This window comes from Tigriopus californicus, chromosome 8, assembly GCF_007210705.1.
Source record: "Tigriopus californicus strain San Diego chromosome 8, Tcal_SD_v2.1, whole genome shotgun sequence".
In the NCBI taxonomy this organism is placed as follows: Eukaryota; Metazoa; Arthropoda; class Copepoda; order Harpacticoida; family Harpacticidae; genus Tigriopus; species Tigriopus californicus.
This window is the reverse complement of record NC_081447.1, coordinates 9,626,311-9,649,450: the sequence shown is the minus strand read 5'-3', so window position 1 is coordinate 9,649,450 and position 23,140 is coordinate 9,626,311. Positions and strand designations below refer to the sequence as shown.

The window sequence follows — 23,140 nt, the reverse complement described above, 5'->3', positions numbered from 1 at the left end:
GATTTTAAAAAGAACTCAAACGTGCACCAACATCAATTTAGATCCTAGTGACGGTTTGGAGGATACCTCAAAGTGTTAAGGATATGGTGCTCTTTTTGTTGTAATGACCGATTCATTCGTGTTAAACTATCACTCGAGATGAACGCCTGTTTTTTGTGCCCAAGTTGTGATTTCTGGGCACTGAAGTTGTCAAAAAAGGGCAGGAGGAAGGGGGGATCGTTTTCTGTCGTGAGTCGCTTCAGTCTCACAAGCCCTGTCAATGTAGGTGGCTAATAAAGCACCCACGTGTTCTCTTTCTCCTTGTCCTTCTCTCTTACCATTTCCTACGTTCATTCCCTGTTCTCTGCCGAGTCTTCGTTTTGTGTCTCCCTGTGTCTCCTGAGGCCAAAGTTCTAAAGAAAGTTTCACTCCTTCAGTGTCAGTTTCAAGGCTACCCGGAGAAGTTACCACCCTGTTGCCAAATTGTATAACTATTCTTCTATCCCTAAACTCTCCGAGGGGAGCTATAAACGCGCTGATCAATCAAGCTGACTTCGGGGTGCAGTGCCGATCCGCCGAGGAAGTTGGAAAGACTCCATGATAAAATTGACGGCCGGCCACCACCACAGCGGTTTTTTTATTGCCCTTGCCAGGCCTTATAAAAGATTCAGTTATGCAGTAGGATCATCACAGCTCTTGTTAACCACCTCCTCCTTGTCTTAACATTGATGGTGAACCATAAGAGCCCTTAAACCGAAACCAAAATCCCTTCGTCACATTTCTGAAGAAATCGGAGCTATGAATTTGTCGGTCATCTGCTTTATAGATGAATAATTACAGATAGATTGAATGCAAACAAGTGTCATTTCAAAAATATTGACATGAATCAAATAACAACCATAGGCATCACAACGATTCTATTTATTATACGTCAATTTCACATGATTCTTTTCTCCAAACGCCTAACTCTTGTCGCAGTCATTAAACTCTATTTCAATTTTGTTTGATTACTCTCCTAACCAGTAGGGAAACCCGAATCCGAAAAGGCGAAACAGTTTGCCTGTTTGTCACTACCAGGGATGCACTCTTCTGAAGCCCTATTCAGTGTGTGAGTGTGCTGTGCTTAAAACCCGTGTGGTCGACTCTTTGAATCCATTCAACCTATTTTGATGCTAAGGGAAGCGTCCAAAACATCTCTTAAATGTTTACGACGCTTAAAGCCAGTAGTCCTCAAATGTGCGTTCGAGAGCATTTCAATTTTACACAAGGGGGATCCCTGGTCATTAAACACTGTTTCCAATTTCCATCTCATTTTAATTATTTATTATGCAAGTCTCGTTCAACAAATCTTTCAATATTTTGTGAGTCTCGTTGAACGAGACCACTTTATCATCGGGCGTACAACAAGGCAGCATTCTTGGGCCTATACTCTTTATTATCTTTATATCGCCACTACAGCATCTAGCAACAAGCTCCATTGTGTCTTGTTGCGCAGATCACACCATATTGGTCTAAGGAAGAACGGATGATTGTACTTCGGGGTTGGAGGACGATTTGGAAAATATATACAGATGGGTATCGGCAAATAATATGGCTTTTAATAGTAACAAATTTCGTAATGACATTCGGTAATGTCCTCACAGTTTCAAAATACATGGACAGCAGGGGTCACTCCATTCAGCAAGTTGGGTCAGTTAGAGATCTAGGGGTGATTATTCAGGATACCGGTAAATTCGATGAGCACACTGAGGTGAAGGTGGCTATGGCCTTTCAAACATGCGGATGGATATACTGAACATTTAAATCCCGTGATTCAATGACTATGCTGACTCTCTTCAAATCTATTGTCCAACCCCATCTAGAGTATGCATCTCCTGTTTGGGCACCAGTGAGCTCTGCCTTCAAAGAATAGAGAAGGTCCAACAAGTTTTACACGTAATATACCTGAAATGTGTAGCCTCTCTTATTGGGAGGGACTAAAACAGCTAGGGCTTTATAGCACTCAACGAAGATATGAAAGATATCTTATTATATATGTTTTTAAATGCATTCACAAACGATGCCCGAATCCGGGAATTCATTTTAACGAGAATGACCGTCGGGGTATAACGCGTGAAGTGAGAGTACAGTCTAGTCATAATGAAACTAGACTTGTCAAAACCATGAAATCCTCGTTTATTCTATATTGAGCTACTAGCCTATATATTCTTTTACCCTCCTGCCTTCGACAATTCTACTTATTAGATGATCCAATGCCATCTTTTAAAGCCGAGTTAAATATGTTTTTAAATACGATTACAGACCAGCCTTTGTACCAGGCCTATCTCGATCTGCCAATTCTAATTCATTGCAGGATCAGATATTTTACCGTGCTTGACTTTTCTTACCGGGGATTTCATCCCGTGTATCGGGGGAAAATCCGAAAAAAGTCATGGAAAGTGACTGAAAATAAGGCCTAACAGTAAAATGATGGGGCATTTCCCCCGAAAATAGGAGGAGAAAATCCGCCGGGATCGCGGGAAATCCCTGTATTTCACATTAATCTCTACGCATTTTGAGGGGGCGCATGCATTCGCATTTGGAAGGTTCTCACTACGCAGTTCACGGGCTCGTAGGTGGTGGTGATGACGGCGAAAGAGGTGGATTGCCAGCCATCGTTGATGGCGCAAGGACGGCGTCGAGGACGAGGTGGCCGATGACGAAATGGCCGACGACGAAGTGGCCGACGACGAAGTGGCCCATGACGAGGTGGCCGACGACGAGGCAGACGAGGACAAGCTGACCGCAGGCAAAAAAACGGCAGAAAAATCCTGTTTCCTTTCAGGATTTCTATATTCTATAATTAGATTCTTTTCTACTTCAATTGAATCTAATGGACTTCCATTTACTCCATGTCTCACACGCAAAACTACCTTTCACCACAGACTTTCATAACCCGATATCCCAGATTAAAGAAGCAACATTGAGATACAGTGTAAATTTTGTCAGTGGCAAACAGAATATCCTACTGTGTCGATTTCACAATTGACCATTTTTTTTTTCATTTGAAGCATTGCTTTTCTTAAAGAAAAACTAAGCTTCATTAGCTTTGAGTGGATGTAGAGGTGTATGAACAATTTTCCCACGTCAAAAATATGAGTGACGTGACATTAGCTGAAAAATGTTGCTCAGCATCCAACATCATAGACTTTATTACAAAAAAAGCTTCTCAACTCTGAAAGCTTTCATAGTGGCCGTGCATGTTGGCCAATGGTTTGTTTTTTCGAAAGAAGGGAAATGAGTTTGTGCCCAAACAGGTTAGGGTTCTGCCACTCTTCAGGGCCGGCTGGCAAGAGACTGACTGAAAATGACCAGTTTCAAGTTCAATCGAAATGTGGCATTTATTAAAGAAATTGACACAACCTTGTTTTACCAGCTTTTATTTCATTGATTGATTGAGAGAAGGGGTTTTGAGGAACTCGATACTGTCTATTTGATGGCTGGCTTTGATGGCTGGAGGAGGCAATCCCCTATTGCCCAAACACCTCTAAGCTATTAATTTTTAGCTTTAGTTTTCATTGTGCCTCTTTTACATAAACACTTTTTTTGTGCGTACTCACATGTGCCACTCTCTAAATTTGGTGTGCTTCTTTTCATATTTTGTGTGATCATAACATCTAATGTATTGTGTGTTCATGTGCATGTTCCAATTTATTCTTTTGATTTGCCGATTTCTATTTAACCCATGACAAAAAAGTGAGATTTCTCCAGGGATACCCTTTGTGAAAAATTTAAATGCTCTGGAAGGCATATTTTGTAACCTCTCAAGCTGACCAGAAATCGCTTTCGAATGATGATTTAGGAAACTACAAGTGACTATGTCTTCCATCAAAGTTAAAGTTAATCAGGATCAACGAAGCAAAAAGTCGTCCTGGGGGATAACTTGACATTCTGGAAAAGTTCGTTACCTACATATTATTATCTGTAATTCCCCATAATCAAATTCATTCCACTATTTGTAGGAAACTACGCCATGTGCTTCTCCTTTAAACCCAATAAAATAAGGGTCAGATTTTCTTGCAAGATAACACTTTTGGGTGGGTGAACACGTGAACTAGAAGTCTTGAATCAGAGGAGGAAAAAGAAGAGAGGTTGCTGGTGGAAATGCCATTGATGATTGTCATTTCATCAACCAAGCGACAAGTGAACTGTTGAATTTCCTCCGCCGGCGATGCACTCACGCGGCACACTCACGATCTTTTTCTAANTGATGATTGTCATTTCATCAACCAAGCGACAAGTGAACTGTTGAATTTCCTCCGCCGGCGATGCACTCACGCGGCACACTCACGATCTTTTTCTAACATTGAGGCAAAGAACTTTTTTGTGTTTGCGTACCTTACAGCAAAGAGCAGTCAGGCCCACTTCTTTCTAAGCAGATTTGAACTCGGAACGTCCAGCCTGAAACATATTCTAGGGGAAATTGGGGGCCTAGCTCAGAGTTGTTGGGTGCCAAATGCCAATGTGTCTTTGTTCCGGCGTTGCCAAGTTGTTACATGGTTTGCCAAGCCAACCAACCACCGAACGAAGAGGCAATGGATCGGGACCTCCACTTGGCCAAGCATTTCTGGAAGAAAAGTACGTAATCTCAGGTGCTGCTCCACATCCGTTCTTGAAAATGCATTGATCTGGACATCCCGGCAAGGAGGCCCTTGATACTTTCAATAACCCATAGCAGCCATTTCCACCAGGCCACAGATCAAGTGGCAGTCATCTTCAACACGGTACACATGAAAGTATGAGGACCAAAGAGGTAGAGAGAGAAGCCGTTAAAAGCTTAGTTTGATTAAATAAATACGTTTCGAGAGTGTCATTATGTGAGAAGTCAGGTTGTCTGGGAGGTCTCCATCCGGAGATGAACCTGATCGTAGAAGGATGACATGAACAAAGGAGAGCACTCGTCATTGGAAACCAGATCCTTTTAACTCCAAACCACGACCTTGGGGTCTACGACTAAGACTGAAAAAGAATTCAGGGGATGAGTATCAAGGGCAGTATGTGCTTAGACACTGAACCTGGATGGAAAAATTTCGTGTCAGTTCGTGTTCTCATGGTGGCCTTCTACAAAGGCGCTGGGTTTGCCAAGCAGGGTTGGGATAGGAACTTGACCTACTGCTGAACAAAGCATTTCGATGTTCCAGAAATATATATCATGGAACAAATTACATTAGCACATTCTCTTTTTCTGGATCCGTTTTATTGAGGTGTAAAATGAAGTGTAGATTTTCAAGTGTTCGCAAGCCATCCACAACCTAGGAAAGCACGAACTCGACGTATTAACGTATAGTATTACTCTGGGATGTACTGTACTATGTTCATGTATGCACAGCATAGTGGCCAGTGTGTAGCGTGCGTACATAATCCTTGCACTTGAGCAATAAAAACGAACAAAGTTTTGCAATCTTTCCTACTCTCTTTCAAGGACGTCTCCCAATTATGGATCTGTCCGTTTTTATTGTATGAAAGCTTCTTGGGTATACGCTATTTGTAAAAATCAACTTTCGTTTTCGTTTGCCTTCGTTTGCACACCCTAAGATTTTATTTAATATCAATATTCCAACCACTTTGTTTGCAAAGGAGTGTTTGAAAGGGAAGCCACTCCATTTAAGAACATTAACAAGGAACATCTCCCTCAGAATCGGGTGAAATTAATTTTGATTCATCAACTATACCTTGTTGGGAACAAACCTTTCAGAAGTTGGAAAATGTCAAACGGGTGAAGGTTGACTTAACGGCTTCATGACAGCTTATTCGTGTCGGGGTCACCAATGCTTTTGCTCCGAGAACAAAATAATCCCTCTCCATTTTCCAAAATGGAACTACAACCAATCTGAATCGATCAATTGTGAGTTGACCAATGTGTTTTTTGAATAACCTGATTCTTCACAAGGACTTCTTGATTAATCAATTGATCTGATTTGGATGATTTGTTCATCCAAACTCGCCAACCCCATTCATGATTGGACCAGGTGAACCAAGTTGCATTACTTCTTTTAAATATTACTTCGAAATTCGAATTCGTCCTACTGCAATTCTTTCGTTGGTTGTAGATTGAAATTGTTAGCGTCTCTTTTAAACAAGTTCATGAACCAAAACAGGAAACTAATGCCTAATTTTTGTTCGTGTTTACCAGTAGTAGCTAACTTTCATTGATCGCTCTTCATTTAAAAGTGTCCCTAATCGTGGAGTTGGAATTGATAGCTTATGTTTTTATTACATTAGCGATGAAGTCATTCAATGAGGCAAGCATGCGGTTGGGTCCCCCAATGCATATTGAATCCTCAACCAAACATTTTTACTGAATTCCATCTGATCAAGTTGTTTGAGCTTTTCCAGTTCAATTATGTAGCAATTGAAAATCGACCGAAAAACGAGATCCGACTCGACATGAGCTCATTTTCCGATCCCAATGGAGAGAGAGTTCGTGTCTCAATCAAGTGTCTTTTCTCGGCTTTTGCCCCTTTTCTCCGTTCACCCCCGTTCCATTCATCATCAAAATGAGCTTGTTCCGTTTCACTGGCCTGGGCTGTTTCATATCGCCTCAGAAAATCTGAATCTCCTCGAATTCAAGGTCCCGGAAGGCGACGAGGAGAAAGGACCCTTCTCAAAGCCCTTTGGCCTGCGAAGGCCAGGTTTTATACGGCGGCAGGCACGTGGTAATGTTAGGTCGTACCTCTTTCTTTTTCTTTGGCTCGTCCACTCTTCGGCTGGATCCTTACACACTACTTACTGCCCGTTTCGTGTGCGGTGTGCACTAATATCCGCTAGTTCCTTTCTGAGCACTACGGAAGAGCCAGAAGCGCCTCTTAGCTCAGGGAACATGAGAAATGGCTTGAGCTTGTTAAATGAGATGAAGAGGGGAAGGGGAACGAGAAGGTCGGTGGAAAGAAGCTACGTAGCTGCGTTGGGGTAAACCCGGCACGCACAAGAGTCTACAAATCTACAGGCCATAAAGCCCGAAATTGAACACAACAGGTGTTCGACGGTTCGTTCCCGTCTTTTCCCACTAACACCACTTTCTCGCTCCCCCTCCCCCCCTTGGAACGTTTGGAACTCGGGGATTCCAGACCCTACCTCGATTCCGACCCGAATGGATTACAAAGATGATCTACCCGTCTTTCCAAGCTGGAGCATATTGCTTTTTTTCCTTTCCTGATTTAGTTTGAGACGGAAAAAATGAAAATGGAAATAATCATTGAACACGGAAACCAACGGGATAAGAAACATTTCGAACGCAATTTATTTCATTCCGAACAGAGAAATAGTAGCTGAGTATGATGATGAAGAAGAAGATACCGATGATGAAAATCATAATCATTATGATCGATCCGACAGTAGTAAAAGATTTTGGGGGAAGTAGGAAAGTATGCGAAAGTACTTCCGCATTGATGAATGAGAGAATAGGAACAAAAGGTGAGTTTGCCCAATAGTGCGTGGGTTGACTGGGAACAACGGGAGAAGAGGCTCAAATAAGGGAAACATGAATCAACATGAGTCAATTGAACGGAGAACTCAGCCTAACATGAGGAGCGGGGCGATTCAGTGAAATGATGTGGGTAAATTCGTACGAGTATACTTATTTCGTGCTTGTACATTGATAGCAGCAGCGTCCATAATCATATCCATTTGCAAACGTAGAAAGCAAATCTAGCTCTGGGACGACATTTTACGAGACAATACAGTAAGTATATAGATGAGATTCGGTTGTGGTGGTTGATAGTTTTCTTTCTAGTTCTATAAGAAGGAGGAGGAGTCACATCGCCGACACCAGACAGTGGCAGTATGAAAAAATACTGTCCCCGGTGCTTCAGGCTGCCCAACCAACATATTCATGATAAAGATGATTCAAAGGACGACTTCTGATGGTCCTTTTCAGGTTCAGGTTTAGCATTCTTTTGCATGTTTGGGCATGGCATGGTCTAACTGACTGATTAGTGATTACATACCGTACGATGTTCTAGGAATGTTGACACATGTTCAAAGAGTGACAGATCTGTTTCTAAATGACAATTGTTCTAGCACATCGAGGACATAGAAAGGAATTTTAGTATTTACGTATTATAATACTAATAAGAATGATAGCTGTAGTACTAGTAGTATTAGTAGTAGTATTAGTAGTAGTAGCAGTAGTAGAAGTAGTTGCAATAAGGTAGAGTTGCTACAGAGGTTTTTCTCTCCGAGCATTATTTGTAGTAGCATCGGCAGCAGCTAAAGCCGCAGCAGCAAATTGAATTGAGCAGCAGCAGTCGTATTTTCTTGGTGTACTAGGTAACCACTCAGGACTGCTAGCTTTTGGCCTTTTCTGAACTTTGTACGAGACAGAAAGAAGTGAGAAATCTGTTCTCTACGGGGTTCCAACTTCATTTTCAGTCAGGTCAAGTCATTGGGACCTGACATTTCAATTTATCAACCATTCTTGTTGTAGAGTGGCGGTAGTTTTTGTGATGACAATGATGTGATGATGATGATGATGGTGTTGGTGTTGGCGGTGTTGGTGTTGACGACGACGATGGCGAGGGGATCGAATACAAGTTGGGACAACGTAAGACCTTGTTGTGTAACTTAGGTGGTCACTCCATTGAGCTCAATGATCCCTCCATCTTTTCCTTGCTGACCATTGGCAATCCGGTCTCGCCTTTTCAAAGCCACTTCATTGCGCCAAAGGCGGTTACGATAGAAGGCGGCAAAACTGTTCACCACAATCGGAATGGGAAGGATCATGGTGAAGATGCCAAAGACAGCACACATTGAGCCCACGAACTTTCCTGCACCCGTGTCTGGCCGGTCAGTGCCTGAAATTAAAAATGGTATGAAGGAACGGGCTCTGCATGGGTGACTGGGTAATCGTTATTCAAAAACTCTCGAACCGCACCGAGAGACAGAGGATGAGAGAGAGAGACCAACCAACGCGAATACTCATTTGAGTAGTTGCTCTAAGCTCAGGGCCGGAGTTCAGTCATTTCGATTCAGTGGTTGTTCCGGAGAAGAATCCCAGCATCTCTCTTGAACCATTGCCAAATTGGTTCTTCCTTTTTTGGAGCTCAAGCAGTACGTGAAGTACGTAATGAACCATGTTCGTTGAGACTTAAGAATCATTCAGATGTGCATTGAGTGAGCTCCCATTAGACGAACCTGGATTCCTAATCAAGTGGAGAACGAGCCTCACAATCACAAGAAAGAAGAAACGCTTCTGCTGCTTCCACTCCATCATTTCCATCACTGGGAAGGAGAACATTGTCCTGGTTCTCTTCAAGAATACAATACCCAGGGAACGTCGCTCTTTCCTTTTTTCTATTTTTCAAGGCCCCCCCCCCCATCAAACCTGTATCATCCCTCTTTCTTTTTTGAAATACGTTCATATTGTGCGTGTAAAAAGCTGTACATGCTCTCCAACAATTCGAGCTCGAAAGCATCATGATATGACAATTTTGATGGATAGATGAGCTTAGGGACTTTAAAGCGACCGAGTGTGGCCCGTTGGCTCGGCCAACACTCATCTCAGGAGCGGCCAAGTTCGTCAATAAAGTTGTGCTTGAGCAACTCAAATTCTGTCCTCGATCCTCGTTCCTTCTTCCTTCTTCATGCCGCCAGGATAATGTTGGAGAGCACCTCGAGAGTCGTGTACTTTAAGTGTGTCCTCCATATAAACACTACGCATAGTATATGCATGTATGTATGTATGGATGTATGTATGTATGCATGTAATGGTGGAGTACGTACGTACGTATGTACGTACATACACCAAACATTCACGAGCATCACAGTTGTACGTACTGTTCCTACTCTCAGGGAACATTGCTTGTGTTTGAAGGGAAGAAAATGAAAAAGGCCGAGGAGTCAAGATGAGTGCATCCATTCATCCATCCATCCCGCCATCCAGATTCTACTTACCATTTCCGACCGTGGTGATGGTGAGTAATCCCCACCAGAAGCTGTCCATGAAGCTCCAGTTGTTGGTTGAGTCGTCTTTCTCGGCGAAGTAGACGAGACTTGAGAAAGTAAGCACCGAAACACCTATCAACAGGACCAGGAGACCTAATTCCCTGGCAGCCTGTCGGATCGTGAAGAACATGCTCTGAAGACCGGCAAAGTGGCGAACCAACTTGAAGACGCGAAGGATCTTCGTAACTCGCACCAAGCGAACCACTTTGCCCGCTTTCCCAATGATGTGGAACTCCGAAAGATGGTCCACAATGAAGTTGATGAAGTACGGAAGAATGGCGAACAAGTCAACCAGGTTCATGGGTTGGATGAAGAACTGCAGCTTTTTGGGGGTGCAGGCCAGGCGAACGAAGTACTCGATGGTAAAGTACACGGCCGTGAAAGCGTCCACCCATAAGATGACTGTGGCCACCGTGTTCCGTTGATGCTCCTCGGATTCCAATTCCTCCTTGCTAGGCTTGTCCACAATATCAAAATCTGGATTCGTACTGCAACGAGGAGACACTTGGATCACGAATCAAGACCATGATTTGTCGTCGACAATCCAACCAAGAATCTTAAACTCGCTGTCTGTTGTGTGTACAGAAGTATGAACGAGTACGTAATATGAAAGTAAGGCATGCTTTGGAAAATACAAATCCCGTCCATGGCCAATGGTACCGCCACATTTCAGTGTCCAGTTCGCCCAATGACTTCAAAATTGCTCAGCGTTGTATTCAACACCAGAAGGACCCTCTATGAACACTGAATGAACCAGGTACCATTGGCCAATCAGCCTGTAGAACTAGATCACCCATCTGCCCTCCCACCCGCTGTTCCTTTTAGCAAATATGTTTCATGGAGAGTATTATACAAGAACAATAGATATGGCCACTATGCACTATATGTGCCAGTGGTTCTTTAAGAATACTAACAGGAAAGAAGAGATTATTTAAACAAATACTTATGTAGTATGTGATAATGTAGGGTAAATGTTTTCAGAAGAATGCACGATACAGAGCAGGAAGAGAGTTGGAAAGGTAGAGGTAGAAGAATGTTGAGACGTTTATGTACGTACGGAATGAGGCTATACATACTCGTACTGCTGTACACAGTCAACTTATACCGATCTACCGTTTGCTTCTACTAGTGCTACTGTAATATACAGGGTATTGGCAGACTAGGGGAGAGGTCACTGATACAGTCACACATATGTCTTGACACAAGACATATGTAGCCAGTAACTGGACACATGCTAGCAATGATGATTATGGTATTGATGTGGTGATCAAGCCCATCTGGTCCAAAACGATTGGCAGTCTCGTCATGGATTACAGAGAGCCCAACACACTCGTACTATTAATACTACTATTACTACTACTACTACTACTATTGCTATTCTACTGTTTGGTTTGAATTAAACATTTGCTTCTGACGCGAGGTAAAAATTTAGAGATGCCGCACAAAACATGGAAAAAAGCTTCAACGTTCTTTTCTTGTATTCTGGATTTCTACCAATTAGCCCACCGACTTCCATACATGTACTTCTTAAATGTACGTAGCCATGGATTTGTATTCTGCATAGATTACATGTTACAATGCCAAATCAAATAATTCGCAATTCTAGTAGAGGTTTAGTTCATTTTGGAGTCTCAAAGCATGTTTAGTGGAGTAATACCTCACAAAAATGCCAATATTCTGCACCACAGTGCTGCTCTTGATTTCAATGTCAATTCAACGCACTTTTCCCTTTATTTGTTGCTGAATCTACATACGTATGTTAAAATTACACTTCTGCACTCAAGACGTCAAAAGCAAGACCTCATCAAAAGTGTACCTTGCATGTGCAGCCTCTTTTGGAACCCAACCCCCCACCACTGGGCATCTTTTGGGCACCATTGGGATCACCGTGGGTCCTACTAATGTGCTACAGGTTAGGTGGCTCGTGTGCATGCACAACATACATATGTACATTTCATCAGTTTTATGCGGTACACTACACTACGCACGAGTAAGTCATTCAATAAACACAGAGTTAAAAGCGGGTTGTTCACGTCCCCTCTTTAGCTCAGCTACCGCCACACCTCGATTAATGTGGATGGTTGGCCTTTGGTGTGGATTCACAAGATCGAGCTCCCAAAAGGCCAACCCCTTTACAATTTCAGTTTCAGTTCGAGAGCGAGATCAAGATTTACTGTACAAAAATGTGCTTTAAAGATGAAAAGTTTGGAAAAGAACGATAACAAAGATAATGGCAAAATGGAGAAAAGTTGGAACCGAAACCAAAGTACAAAGAACTAATAGAAGTCATCTTAAAAATCTTGGCGATAATAATACGGATAATGATAATAGTGAAAGAAGTAATGATGATGATAATGATAATAACAACGTTCGTAATGGTATCACGTTCTCTCCTTGAATGAATGAACCAATACCTGATGTTATCTTCTTTGATGTTCAAGTAGATGGAGTCCTCACCGTAAATGCAACTAAATACAGGTGCAGAGATATAATATAAATTTGGAGATTCGTCTTATCAGTAGTGATCAATAGTTTAGCAATCGTTATGGTTCTGCTTGGAAAACAAACGGAATGCCAGTGTGGTCACAAAAAGGTTCAGTCTAATGGAACAGTCATCGCTTACAGTTGGAAATTGGGTTTAGTTCCGTCTGCCTTTGGATCAGGAAATCTGTTGCCTTCACTTAGTCGTTCAAAGAGAGAACTCGAGTCGCATTCGCCACCTGCCCCAACCAAGATGGAATTTCTCCAAAATTGTTTTTTTTTTCAGTTCAACAATGTATTATTAGCAAACAATGCAAAGGAAAACATTCAGAGCTAATAGTGGCAATAAGTATTGTTTCAGTGCTTAACAGCCCAACGACCGATCAACGAATGGATGACGAGAGGACGAATGGACGAGCGCCAACTCCAGTTCATTTCCTAATTCAATGGCAGAGCAAAAGAAGAAACAAAATGTCTCGAAAAAAAAAACAGGAAAAGTTTTGCCTACTCAAGGCTCACGCGTGTGGGGCGAGCACTAATGCAAAAGACTAAAACAAATCATGAAAATGGCACAATTCGGGAAAGTGACAGGTCGTTGCCGTAGTGGGCTGGATGGGGTTGCTTCTGTTTGATTGATGGTTTGAACATGCCACGAACTTTTTATGCAGTGAGACTAGCAATGGTGTGCACCTTGGCCGCTCATGTTGCTTTCATTAGGAAGTAAAGCTAAATATCGATGTTTTTCTATCGTGTGATGACCCGATTCCTCATGTACTACGTACTTGGAGGTGCTTTGTGGGTCGGACAAAGATTGAGGGAGGGGCTGATTCTTTTAGCAGTCCAACATCGATTTAAACAAGTTAATAATGATAATGATGTTGATAAGAGGAGCAGGAGTAGCGGAGAGCCAAAGGTCAAGTCAGTCAGTCAGTCAGTCAGTCAGTCAGTCAGTCAGTCAGTCAGTCAGTCGGTCGGTCGGTCGATTGATTATTGTTTAAGACTGAAAGTCGTGTTTGATGCCCTTGTTTCTAAATTAGATGTTTCCAACAAATTGCTCATCGAATTACTACAAGGCTTCAATATAAGGCCTTAAAAAGATGTCAAAAGCCTTGGGTTTCGGCTGTTAAATGAATCGAGAATCAAAGGCGTAAAACAGTTGTTCAAAGTTGACTGCCATTGGGTTTGGGTACTTCCAAGTCCAATTCATGTCGAATCAACAATAAATCAAAATGAGGAAAGGTGAATACCGATCAATCAAACCAACTTGAATGCCCCTTGCCACTGGATCTGGATAATCCGATAGAGTCACTGGTTAAGGAGGCTTTTAATCCTCCAGATCTTGTTCTTGGTCAGGCCCGCCAGGCCCGTTAGGCACGTCAGGCCTATCGGGCCCTCTTCGCCCGCACAAATTAGTGGCAGTCATTATTTCGTTTCATCTGGGAAGCTGTCAAAGATGTCTTTGAATGTCACGCCAGGTCGTTTGTCCGATGTCATTCGTATTCAGTTGTCGATGGGTGTGAGCCTACACATGTATGGATCCATAGATAACCAGATATCGTGCGTATCTTGACTCAGATACCAATAAGCTCGTACGTTCTACGAAGTGGTGGTATCAAAGAAGGAAATGGTCATCAAAAATTCAAGTCCATGTAAGACCAAAACTGTTAGTTGTTGTTCTTCTCCTCAAAAGTGGAGGGGAGGGGGGATCGAATGAAGCCAATTTATCAATCATGTTTCACTAGTTGATCTTTGGCTAGCAAAAACCGTTTGAGTTCAATCTGGACATGAATAGAGGAGCATAACTTACCTGAGAATGAAACAACCTGTCGATACGAGAATCATCAAAAGTGAGAAACATGCCACGAACTGGAAAAGGAGAACAGATAAATGACGAATAGGGCGGATAATCAGACTTATTTAAACGTGAATATGCAGTTGACGATGCAATGTTCATAGGATCTCTATCAAAAGTTCCTAGCTCATTGAAGTTGATGCACTTTCAGAAAGGAAAAATGAAAGCTCTTATCTAGCCCGAAAATTTCGAAATATCTAGAATTGCAATTCTTGGAACTAAATCTTGACAATTATCTCCGACCCCACCGACCAATCTTCCAAACCACATAACCAATCCATAACAACCTTTAGCTAGTCCTATGGGTCCATTTTGATCGTGAAATCAGTTTTCGTACATGGTTTTCTGCGAGCTCCCCATTCTTGTCGAGTTTCTCCGCACTCTAACTCCGTACTGCTTTTCGCCCGAACTTCGGTGGCTGTTATCTTACTGACCCCTGGGAGTTCCCCTGGGCTCTCGAAATAGAGGAGTTGGAATGAGAGATCATTATTTTAAGTTCGCTTCGTGTTTGAGCACGAAGCACAACATGAGTAAATCATGGTGAGTCAACCAGGGAGTCAATAACAAACAACTCCTCGCTTCTCGGGAGTTTGAAAGTAAGCCAGTTAGTTGGTTGGTTGGTTGGTTAAGGTCTCGACTGAAATGCTCGAGTTCCCGGGTGATGGACCTAACTTGGCCGCCCCCGGGGAGGAGGCGGGAGGAGGCGGGAGCAAAACAATAAGACAAAAATTGCTCAGAAACTTTAAGCAGACAGAGTTAATCCTCGTTTGTTCTCATGATTTATGCATTCTGATTTGGGAACTCACTTGCGCTCCTCTTGAGGTTTGAGGATACTCAAAAAGATCCCACAGGAACTTGCGAAGTCTTCCTAACTTGGAAGGGCCGAAATCTTCGAGCTTTTCTCGATCAATGGCCTTTTGTTTCTCATCTTCCTCCATGTCGATCTCACTTTGACAGACTTCGATCTCAGGATAGTATTTGACAGCGCAACAGGGCTCGATGAGGAGCTCATCAATGCCCCAATAGTTCATATCCTCTTTTGTGATGATAGCACAGTTATTGGCGTTCAAGTGGAGATGACCCGTTCGGTAGGCGTCAAGAATCGCGATAAACCCGGTATAGTTGTGATCGAAAAAGTATTCGGGGACTTCGTCATTGATGTGAGTGACCCGGTAGCGATCACAGAAATGTAAAATCTCATCCACAGAGTTGGCACGCATGATTCTCCACAAGCGGGACTGAGGGAATTTGTCGAAATTCTTCTTGAGGGCCTCGTGACGCTGACCTCCCACATTCAAGATCACCACCTTGCCGCCATCCGAGGTGTCTTTGGAGGTGCTCACTGTTGAAGCCATGTTGTTGTCGGACTTCGGGTTCAGAGGTTGACACTCCTCCTTGTCTTTGTTATCCATAGTGCTGAGACCGTTGTCGTTGCTGATTATGTTGTTATTGTTGTTCAAGAAGAAGATGATGATGATGATGATGATGATGGGGTGGGGGGTGGGGGAGTTATAAGGACGGCGACAAAGAGGTTAGCAACGGCGGCGCCAACAGCAATGACGAATCAGGTTCGTCTTGTATTGATGACGTAGTGAAAGGAGATACGAAATTGGATCACCTCTGAGGTCCCATTGAAACGCAGATTACTCCGAGCAGAGGAATGACATAGGGTAGAACGAATACGGATCCGCTCTGGTTCGTGGTTCAAGAGAGACTGACCTTGCGCCAGGAACCAATGGAGACGATGATGCTTTAGGCTGTCTGATTTTAGTGATGAGCAACAGCCCCCAAGATAGATCAGGGGAGTTCCAGGCCGAAGTAGCCTTCCTATTTCGGCTCGTAGTGAAACCTTGGGTTAGGACCCCCAATGCTCACGCATACGATAGCTATACAGACATTAATTCGCCCAAGGAGCCCAACAACACCGTCTAAGACAAGGTCGACCAGAACAAGGACGCGGGCAACTGCGGAAGGATGGAGAACGACGACTAGTCAGACCTCGAAGAGGGGGAAGAAACATATTGCAAACCTAAGCAGGCAGGCAGGCAGGCAGACAAGCAGGCCAGCAAGCAAGCAAGTAAGCAAGCAAGTAAGCGAGCAAGCAGCAGCAAGTTGTCGGAGCACCAAGATCCGTTTCCCTCGAGAGGACCACGTCCCGATGAGGTTTGTGGGAACGAAATCTAGCGGCCGAAAGACCATTTATTGTACGCGACAGTAGCAGTACCACTACTTGGAATCCTGCTCTTAAGGAAGCAATAGTATACTAGTACTATTTTTTCGTGGAAACGGCAACAGTAACTGTCTTGTCGACACACGACTGGCAACATCAGTAGCATTAGCGCCAAGGGCAAAAGTCTTGGCTGCTGCTGTAGGCGTAATATTTGTCCGTAGAATGTCTTGCTCGCGCCCTGGCCTTGGCGAAGGGTCTCTTCTCCGGGATCGCGGGAAGTCGAAAGAGAGCAAGGGACCCCTTCTTCATGCCTAAGCTCGAAGAAAAAGTTAAAGCGTCAAGGCTTGAGTAGGCCTCGTGAAAGCTGCTTCTCTTAGGAGGCCACCTTGTCTCTGAACCAGAAGCCGACCTTTGGCTCTCGAATAAAGGTTGTCTAAAAGACGTCGTACGACGCATAAACACGCATGCACATTTATGTATAGCCCAGAAGTGTGCATCGGATACGACTGGATCTCCGAATCCAAGTTCGAATCCGATTCAAAAACAGTCATTCAATCCGATTCGAATTCAATTTACTTTGCCCCTTCATAATCCAATAAAAAAAGAGGGTAAAACCGATTTATTGCACTAGATGTTATAAATCCGAACACATATCCCGTAATTGAAGCTGAATTTTTAAAAAAGCCCCACTCTAATTTGATTTCTCTAACTTCAATTCCTTTTTTTAGTTTTGGTGCTTAACTGCATATTTCGAAAATTGGCTCACAGTTGCTCCGACCAAAGCTGTCCAATTTGACAAGAAAACCGTTCACAGTCCACATTTCTAAAGGCTCGTGTCCCATGCAAATTTGGATCCTTTTATAATCCAAAAGGAGTCACTCAATCCGATCCAAATCAAGCTTTTCGGATCCAATATACACGTGCGCACGCACGCACGCACATAGCCAGGAGGATTTCTAACACCTTTAGTAATTTGAGAGGAGTCTGTTGATAAACCCTTAGGTAAGTAATTCAAATAGTAGCATTCAAATCATTCTTGACTGAAATAATTCACAGATGGATTCTTCTCGTTCCACCAAACCTTATCCATAAGGAGACAACAGAACGAACGACCAAGAAGAAAAAGCAAGTCCATCCGCAAAAGTAGTCAGGTGAGCGAGGGCTAGTTTCCCGCCGAGTCGGCAAGTTCCAGAGGAAAGAGGAATGGCGATTTGCAAACTCGGCTCAATTCCATGTTCCGTGTACGGGATTGCCGATTTCACCTCCTCGATGCCATCACACGTTCGACCTGCTTAATCATGCACAAGTGAGAGATACTCACTATTTTGAGCCATTGGAATGTGTCAACAACATGGGATCGTCTCTTGAGGCCTTTCTAAATCCTAATCCACGAGGATGGCAAGATTGATCATCCCTAAGCCCTACGCTGTCATTCATCGACGTTGCATGCTCGTCTTTCCAAATACTCTCCACTTGCGAGTACCTAGACCACATCCCCATTAATGAGTACATACATAGGATATTCATGGATTGGACGGGAGGACAAAAGTGAAACGTCCTTAGGCGCCAATGCACCAAGGAACAACGGGGGGCTATTGAAGAGTATCATTCCCCCTCGATTTTTAATCATGAAATACATTTTTATGCTTTTTTGCAGAGTTCCTTAACGCTACTGGAATTGGGATCCCTAACAGTTCAAGAAGAAAAGCGTATTCATTTTGGTTAACTTTTTATTCATTTAATTTCTGATCCACCAACGAACTAGAGTTAGTAGATCTTTGATATAACTTTGTATTATCATTTATATTTAACACATCACTGCTTCTTTGATGCTTGTCATGAAACAAGATGGGAGTCGATGCCGAATTTCAGTGTTCAAGAATGTATTTACTCGTAAAGTTACGGCAAGATTACGTTGCACAATTTAGCGAATTTTGCAACGAAGTTACAGTTAGCCTGATTGGTAGTATTCAGCACAGTAAAGACGCATTTTCATTTAATGTCTAGTACTGTCGAATAGCCCTTTATTTTCTGAACCTAAACTCGATCTTGACACTCGTCTTTGAAGTGAGTCACAATGAAAATTACCCAAAACTACGATGGCACCACCGAACCACTGTTTAACCATCTTTAAAGAGTGCTTGCTCGATGATTGTTCGAACCTCTTAAACACCATATGGGATATGTGATAACTAGACCTGAAAAAGATAAAAGAAGCCTAATACTTGTATTGTTATGGCCTTCTTAGCCGAAAAAAGCCAAATTTTTCTCACTTTTTGCCATTTTTCAACTTTGCGACCCTTTTGCAAAATTTTAGCCATTTGGTTGTTAGTATCCGTTTCCTTCTTGACTTGTTTTTCGTTTTTTAAGAGTTTTTCAACTATTTACGTGCACCATGACCAGATGGAGAAATAAACCCCCTGACTGAAATGTTTAGCAAAAGTATCAAACTCAACTCCCTTTTATGTGCTTGGGCCAATTAGCAAAAAATGGAGCTGTCATGATGGGTTTGATCCCACCAAATTCATTCTGACTAGAGGGCTCTAATTCTGACCAAAGCACCCTAAGCAGCAGCACCAGGCTCCAGAATAGAATCAAATGAATCTGGTTAGTAAACATTAAGTTTAACAATTCGCCACTAGATGGCGCCCTCAGAGGTCAAACATTGGCAAAAATATGTTTGATTTTGCTTCTGCATTCATGTTTTGATCATTAGGCAATATCTATCATTTGATTTTGAGGCCATTGGATTCTGGCTATTTACTTTTTTGATAATCGTCTGCAAGTTCGTTTAGGTCGGGATGATTTGAATCAAGTTAACACCCCGTATCTAACATACGATTGCATGCACACTGGATGCTTTTTGAGGAAGCTGGGGATTAAGTTGCTCCTCGTGAAGTTTGGCCCAAAGAATGGGAGTGAATTTCATTGGTGGTCAGGAAACACTTGAATGATTCTTTGCACACTTGTAGATCTGAAGAGCGGAAAGGATTTTCCCCCATTTGGCCCCATTCCCCTCATAAGATCAACATTTATCGAATCAGCAAACTTAGACAAGTTTAGGACCTCGAGGCCATCTTGGTTGGAGGTTATTCTTGAGGGCTCCGGAAACCCTCTCGTGGTTGGCCTAACGGGCAATCTGCCGGATTGCCTCAGTAAACGAGCTTGAAAATTGAAGAGACGGGAGCTTCGAAAGTCGGGATGGAAGAAGAAGAAATTTTGTCAAAAGGGTTTTCCAACAACGGGATGGGAATTAAACGACTGCTTTCAATTTACTGAATATGATAAGCTAGTCCTTTCTTCTATAAGAAGCTGGGGCCATGAACCCCGAATTCAAGTCAAATCTCATTTAAAGGGTCAGTGTTTGTCACTTTCAATCATCTTGCATGTACCATGAACACCTTAGTTTCAAGTACCAATTGGCAGAAGTAGACAAAATGCCCCTGATTTGTAATTGCAAAGAAGAAATGAGAGCCTTTCCTTTTACCTAATGTTTTTACTAACGTGTTTTCATCAAATTGGCATCAGATGGAATGAAATGCTGAATAGCATTCCAAATTGACAAAAGAGTATTCGTACAGACAGTACAACCAAAAAGAACATGATTTCAACAAACTATAACTCATGATGACTTTCGGCCATGTTTGGCAAAAATAACAATTTTACGAATAGCGGATACGCCCAAACTCCATTCATGTTTTCAAGGAATATTTGGCAATGAGGTGATTTTTTTGCATTTTACAATAAGTTGCTCTTGTTTTAATTAAAGACTAAATCTCCTTGGCAATCCATAAGAATTGGCTGTGATGGGAAGCCTCGTGCGCTATAGTTCCGTTGATCTGGATTACGGACACCTAATCGTCGTGTGGTCAGTTCAAAGCGAGGGGAAGCGTCTTCTCAGGTTTGAGGCGTCGTCGGGACAAGAAACGGACGCAACAAATTGACGGCTCAATACCTAGAGCACTTTAGGAGCACAAGGTAAGGATGTAAAAGAAATGAGCAGGGTGGAAGATGGGCTCAACTGTTGCGTCAAATTGCGAAGAGGGATCGACGACGCAAAGGGAAGCGTCAATGATGGTAAGTGCACACCACCTATTTACTAATACAAGACGCCAATGCAACGGCAACGTTTTCACCTTAAGGCATGGCATAAACGACCGGTCGGTAGAAGAAAACTATCAGCAATCGATGCTGTTCTAGTTCAAAACGGGAGGCTAGTGCTAGTATTTAAGGACTCCAAAAGTCACAACCGGCATCAGTTCATCCCTCCTTGGTTTCAAGTGCACATCTCAACCAAACCATGAATAAAGTAGGACATTGGTACAAGTGTATTAGATAAAATTGTAGGCTAAACATCACTTTTGTTATTGTTTCCAGTTCGTCGCCGTTCTTTCCCTTATCGTGGCTGTGGCCTCAGGTGCCCGCATTCCCCGTGACTCGGGATACTCCCAGAGTGGATCCCAGAGGGGCAATGCCCAAGCTCAAGCTCCCATTGGTATTGTCTCTTCAGTCTACAATGGCCCCACCGCTGAGTCGCAGAACTTTGACTTTGCCTTTGAGACAGAGAATGGCATCCGGCAAGAGGCCACTGGAGAGATGAAGACCATTGATGACACCGAGGTGGTCGTGATGCGCGGCAGCTACACCTATTTGGATGCCGAGGGTCGTGATGTGACCGTGACTTGGGAGGCCGATGAGAATGGTTATCGTGCTGAGTCTGACATTTTGCCCGTGGCCCCAGAGATCCCATTTGAAGAGCAACGCCAGGCTGTGGCCGCTCAAATCGCCTTTGCCCAACAAGAGGAACAAGCCGCCGCTGCCTCTTCCACTTCCAACAGATATGCCCCTGCTCCGGCTAATAGTTACTCTGCATCCCCGGCCCCTGCCCCTGCTCCCGCCCCTGCTCCTGCCAATAGTTACTCTGCGGCCCCTGCTTCTGCCCCTGCTCCTTCTTACCAATACAGTGCTGCCCCAGCTCCTGCTCCCGCCCCTTCCAACCAATATTCCGCCGCCCCTGCCCCTGCGAGCCGTTACTCAGCTGCACCTGTCCAATCCCAGCCATCTTACAGGCGTTACAACTACTAAAAATGTGTAACATATTTATTTGACATATCTATTTATGAAAAAAAATGTTGAAATGCCAACGAAAATCATTTCTACTTCTTTTCACAATTTACAACAAAATGTGAAAACAACCCCACAATGGATTTCAATTTCTCGACGCGAAAAATAAATGATGTTAAAGGCATATTTTCACAGTTTACTCTCATTTTTGGTAAGTTAAAGTTTGGACGAAAGAACAAAACGAGGGAGACATCTGATAAACGTTGACACATGCTTCATGCATGTGCTTGTGCATGTACGACGGTACACTAGACATATTTGCGTCTGCCAAATGTTCCTGTATAGGATAACAGAAAACTTAGAAACCATTAAACTGAACCTCCAACCAGTAATTGAAAAAATCTGAGTCACGTTATCCTAGCAACGCAGATTCAGTCGCCAAAAGTATTTAAAATTATACAGAGGAACATGGCAAGTTTTACGCTTTAGCTCAAATAATTCTTGTCAACCTGTTTTTTCTACGATTCAAGTTAATAGCTGTCCAAGTTTAGTTTCAGCTCAACGGGTAATGCAGCATGCACGAATAAAGAAATTTGACTTGCGTTAATAAAAATTACGAGTGACATGAATTTGTGTAGAGTTCCAAAATATCTTTGATTACAGTGGCTGCCAGAAACATGTAATAGCTTCTTGAAAGTGAACCAAAAGTTTTAACCACTACTGAGCGAAAAACAGCCAAATATTTCACCAAATTTGTATTCTAATGTCAATAACCTTGAATGAAAAATACTGCAGTGCGTGAAAACTGGAGCATAATGGCTGGAAATGATCAGCAGTAACCTTTTGCCCGAGTTCAAATAGAAACAAGTTACCAACCTTGTTAATTCTAGCGAAGGCCAGTTTGAAAGCTCAATATGGAGCCTTGGTTTGCTTGTTGTAAGATCACACACCAGGCTTACCATACTCCTTGAGGAGCTTCGTAAGCCCGGTGACTGAAGTTATCTTGTGAAAGGAGAGGGACGTTGATGACTGAATATTGGGATCAATGGGTGTGGAAGGTGGCTCAAAAAGATGTTGGTTTTCGTTAGTGTAACAATGAAGAGAAGTGGACATCAGTGTTTGATCTAGCCTGGATGGTCTTGGGATTAGAGATGCTCTCAACGCATATCAAGCCTCATTGGTCAATAATTTCAATCCACTTTTTCTTGTCAAGAATTGCTGATAATGAAAAGAAAAATGCAAATCAGATTAAACACCTCAAATGTGCATAACACTGGAAAAAAACCTGTCAGCACCTTTTGCACATCCTTACTTAAAATGCTCGGCAAAACCTCATGGAGGAACATAATAGCAACTACAAACAAATAATCTTAGGTCATATTAATAAAAGACTTTATTGCTGACATTTTGAAAATAATTGCAAAGGTCTGGGAGGCGTAATGTCCAATCACCCAAGTGCAGATCAAATTAAATCAACTCTATGTCAAATCAAAAGCATAAAAGAAAAGGAATAAATGATATGAATAAACTACACTTAAAACCACTCAAAGCCAAATTTGACGTTTGAATATGTTCTTTTGCTCCACGAGAGGCTAGAAACTTATTTTCCAGCC

At 42.8% G+C, this 23,140-nt stretch overlaps 2 protein-coding genes across 3 annotated transcripts; one reads left to right on the top strand and one right to left on the bottom strand.

The window, feature by feature from the left end:
- Positions 1-7,235: 7,235 nt before the first annotated feature.
- LOC131885272 (potassium voltage-gated channel subfamily B member 1-like) lies at positions 7,236-16,226 on the bottom strand. Of its 2 annotated transcripts, XM_059233281.1 has the most exons (5): positions 15,100-16,226; positions 14,249-14,307; positions 12,375-12,428; positions 9,910-10,448; positions 7,236-8,810 (listed from the first exon to the last, which is right to left on the bottom strand). In XM_059233281.1, exons 1-5 carry the CDS (start codon positions 15,703-15,705, stop codon positions 8,581-8,583), a joined length of 1,488 nt encoding a protein of 495 aa, XP_059089264.1. In that variant the 5' UTR covers positions 15,706-16,226; the 3' UTR covers positions 7,236-8,580. The 2 variants fall into 2 exon arrangements, with proteins under 2 accessions (XP_059089264.1, XP_059089265.1); XM_059233282.1 differs by lacking the exon at positions 12,375-12,428 and having other exon boundaries at positions 15,100-16,225.
- Positions 16,227-20,436: 4,210 nt separating this feature from the next.
- Positions 20,437-21,793, top strand: LOC131885198 (larval cuticle protein LCP-17-like). Its single transcript, XM_059233155.1, has 2 exons — positions 20,437-20,772; positions 20,841-21,793. The coding sequence occupies exons 1-2, from the start codon at positions 20,764-20,766 to the stop codon at positions 21,546-21,548; spliced, it is 717 nt and encodes a 238-aa protein (XP_059089138.1). The 5' UTR covers positions 20,437-20,763; the 3' UTR covers positions 21,549-21,793.
- The last annotated feature ends 1,347 nt before the right edge of the window (positions 21,794-23,140 follow it).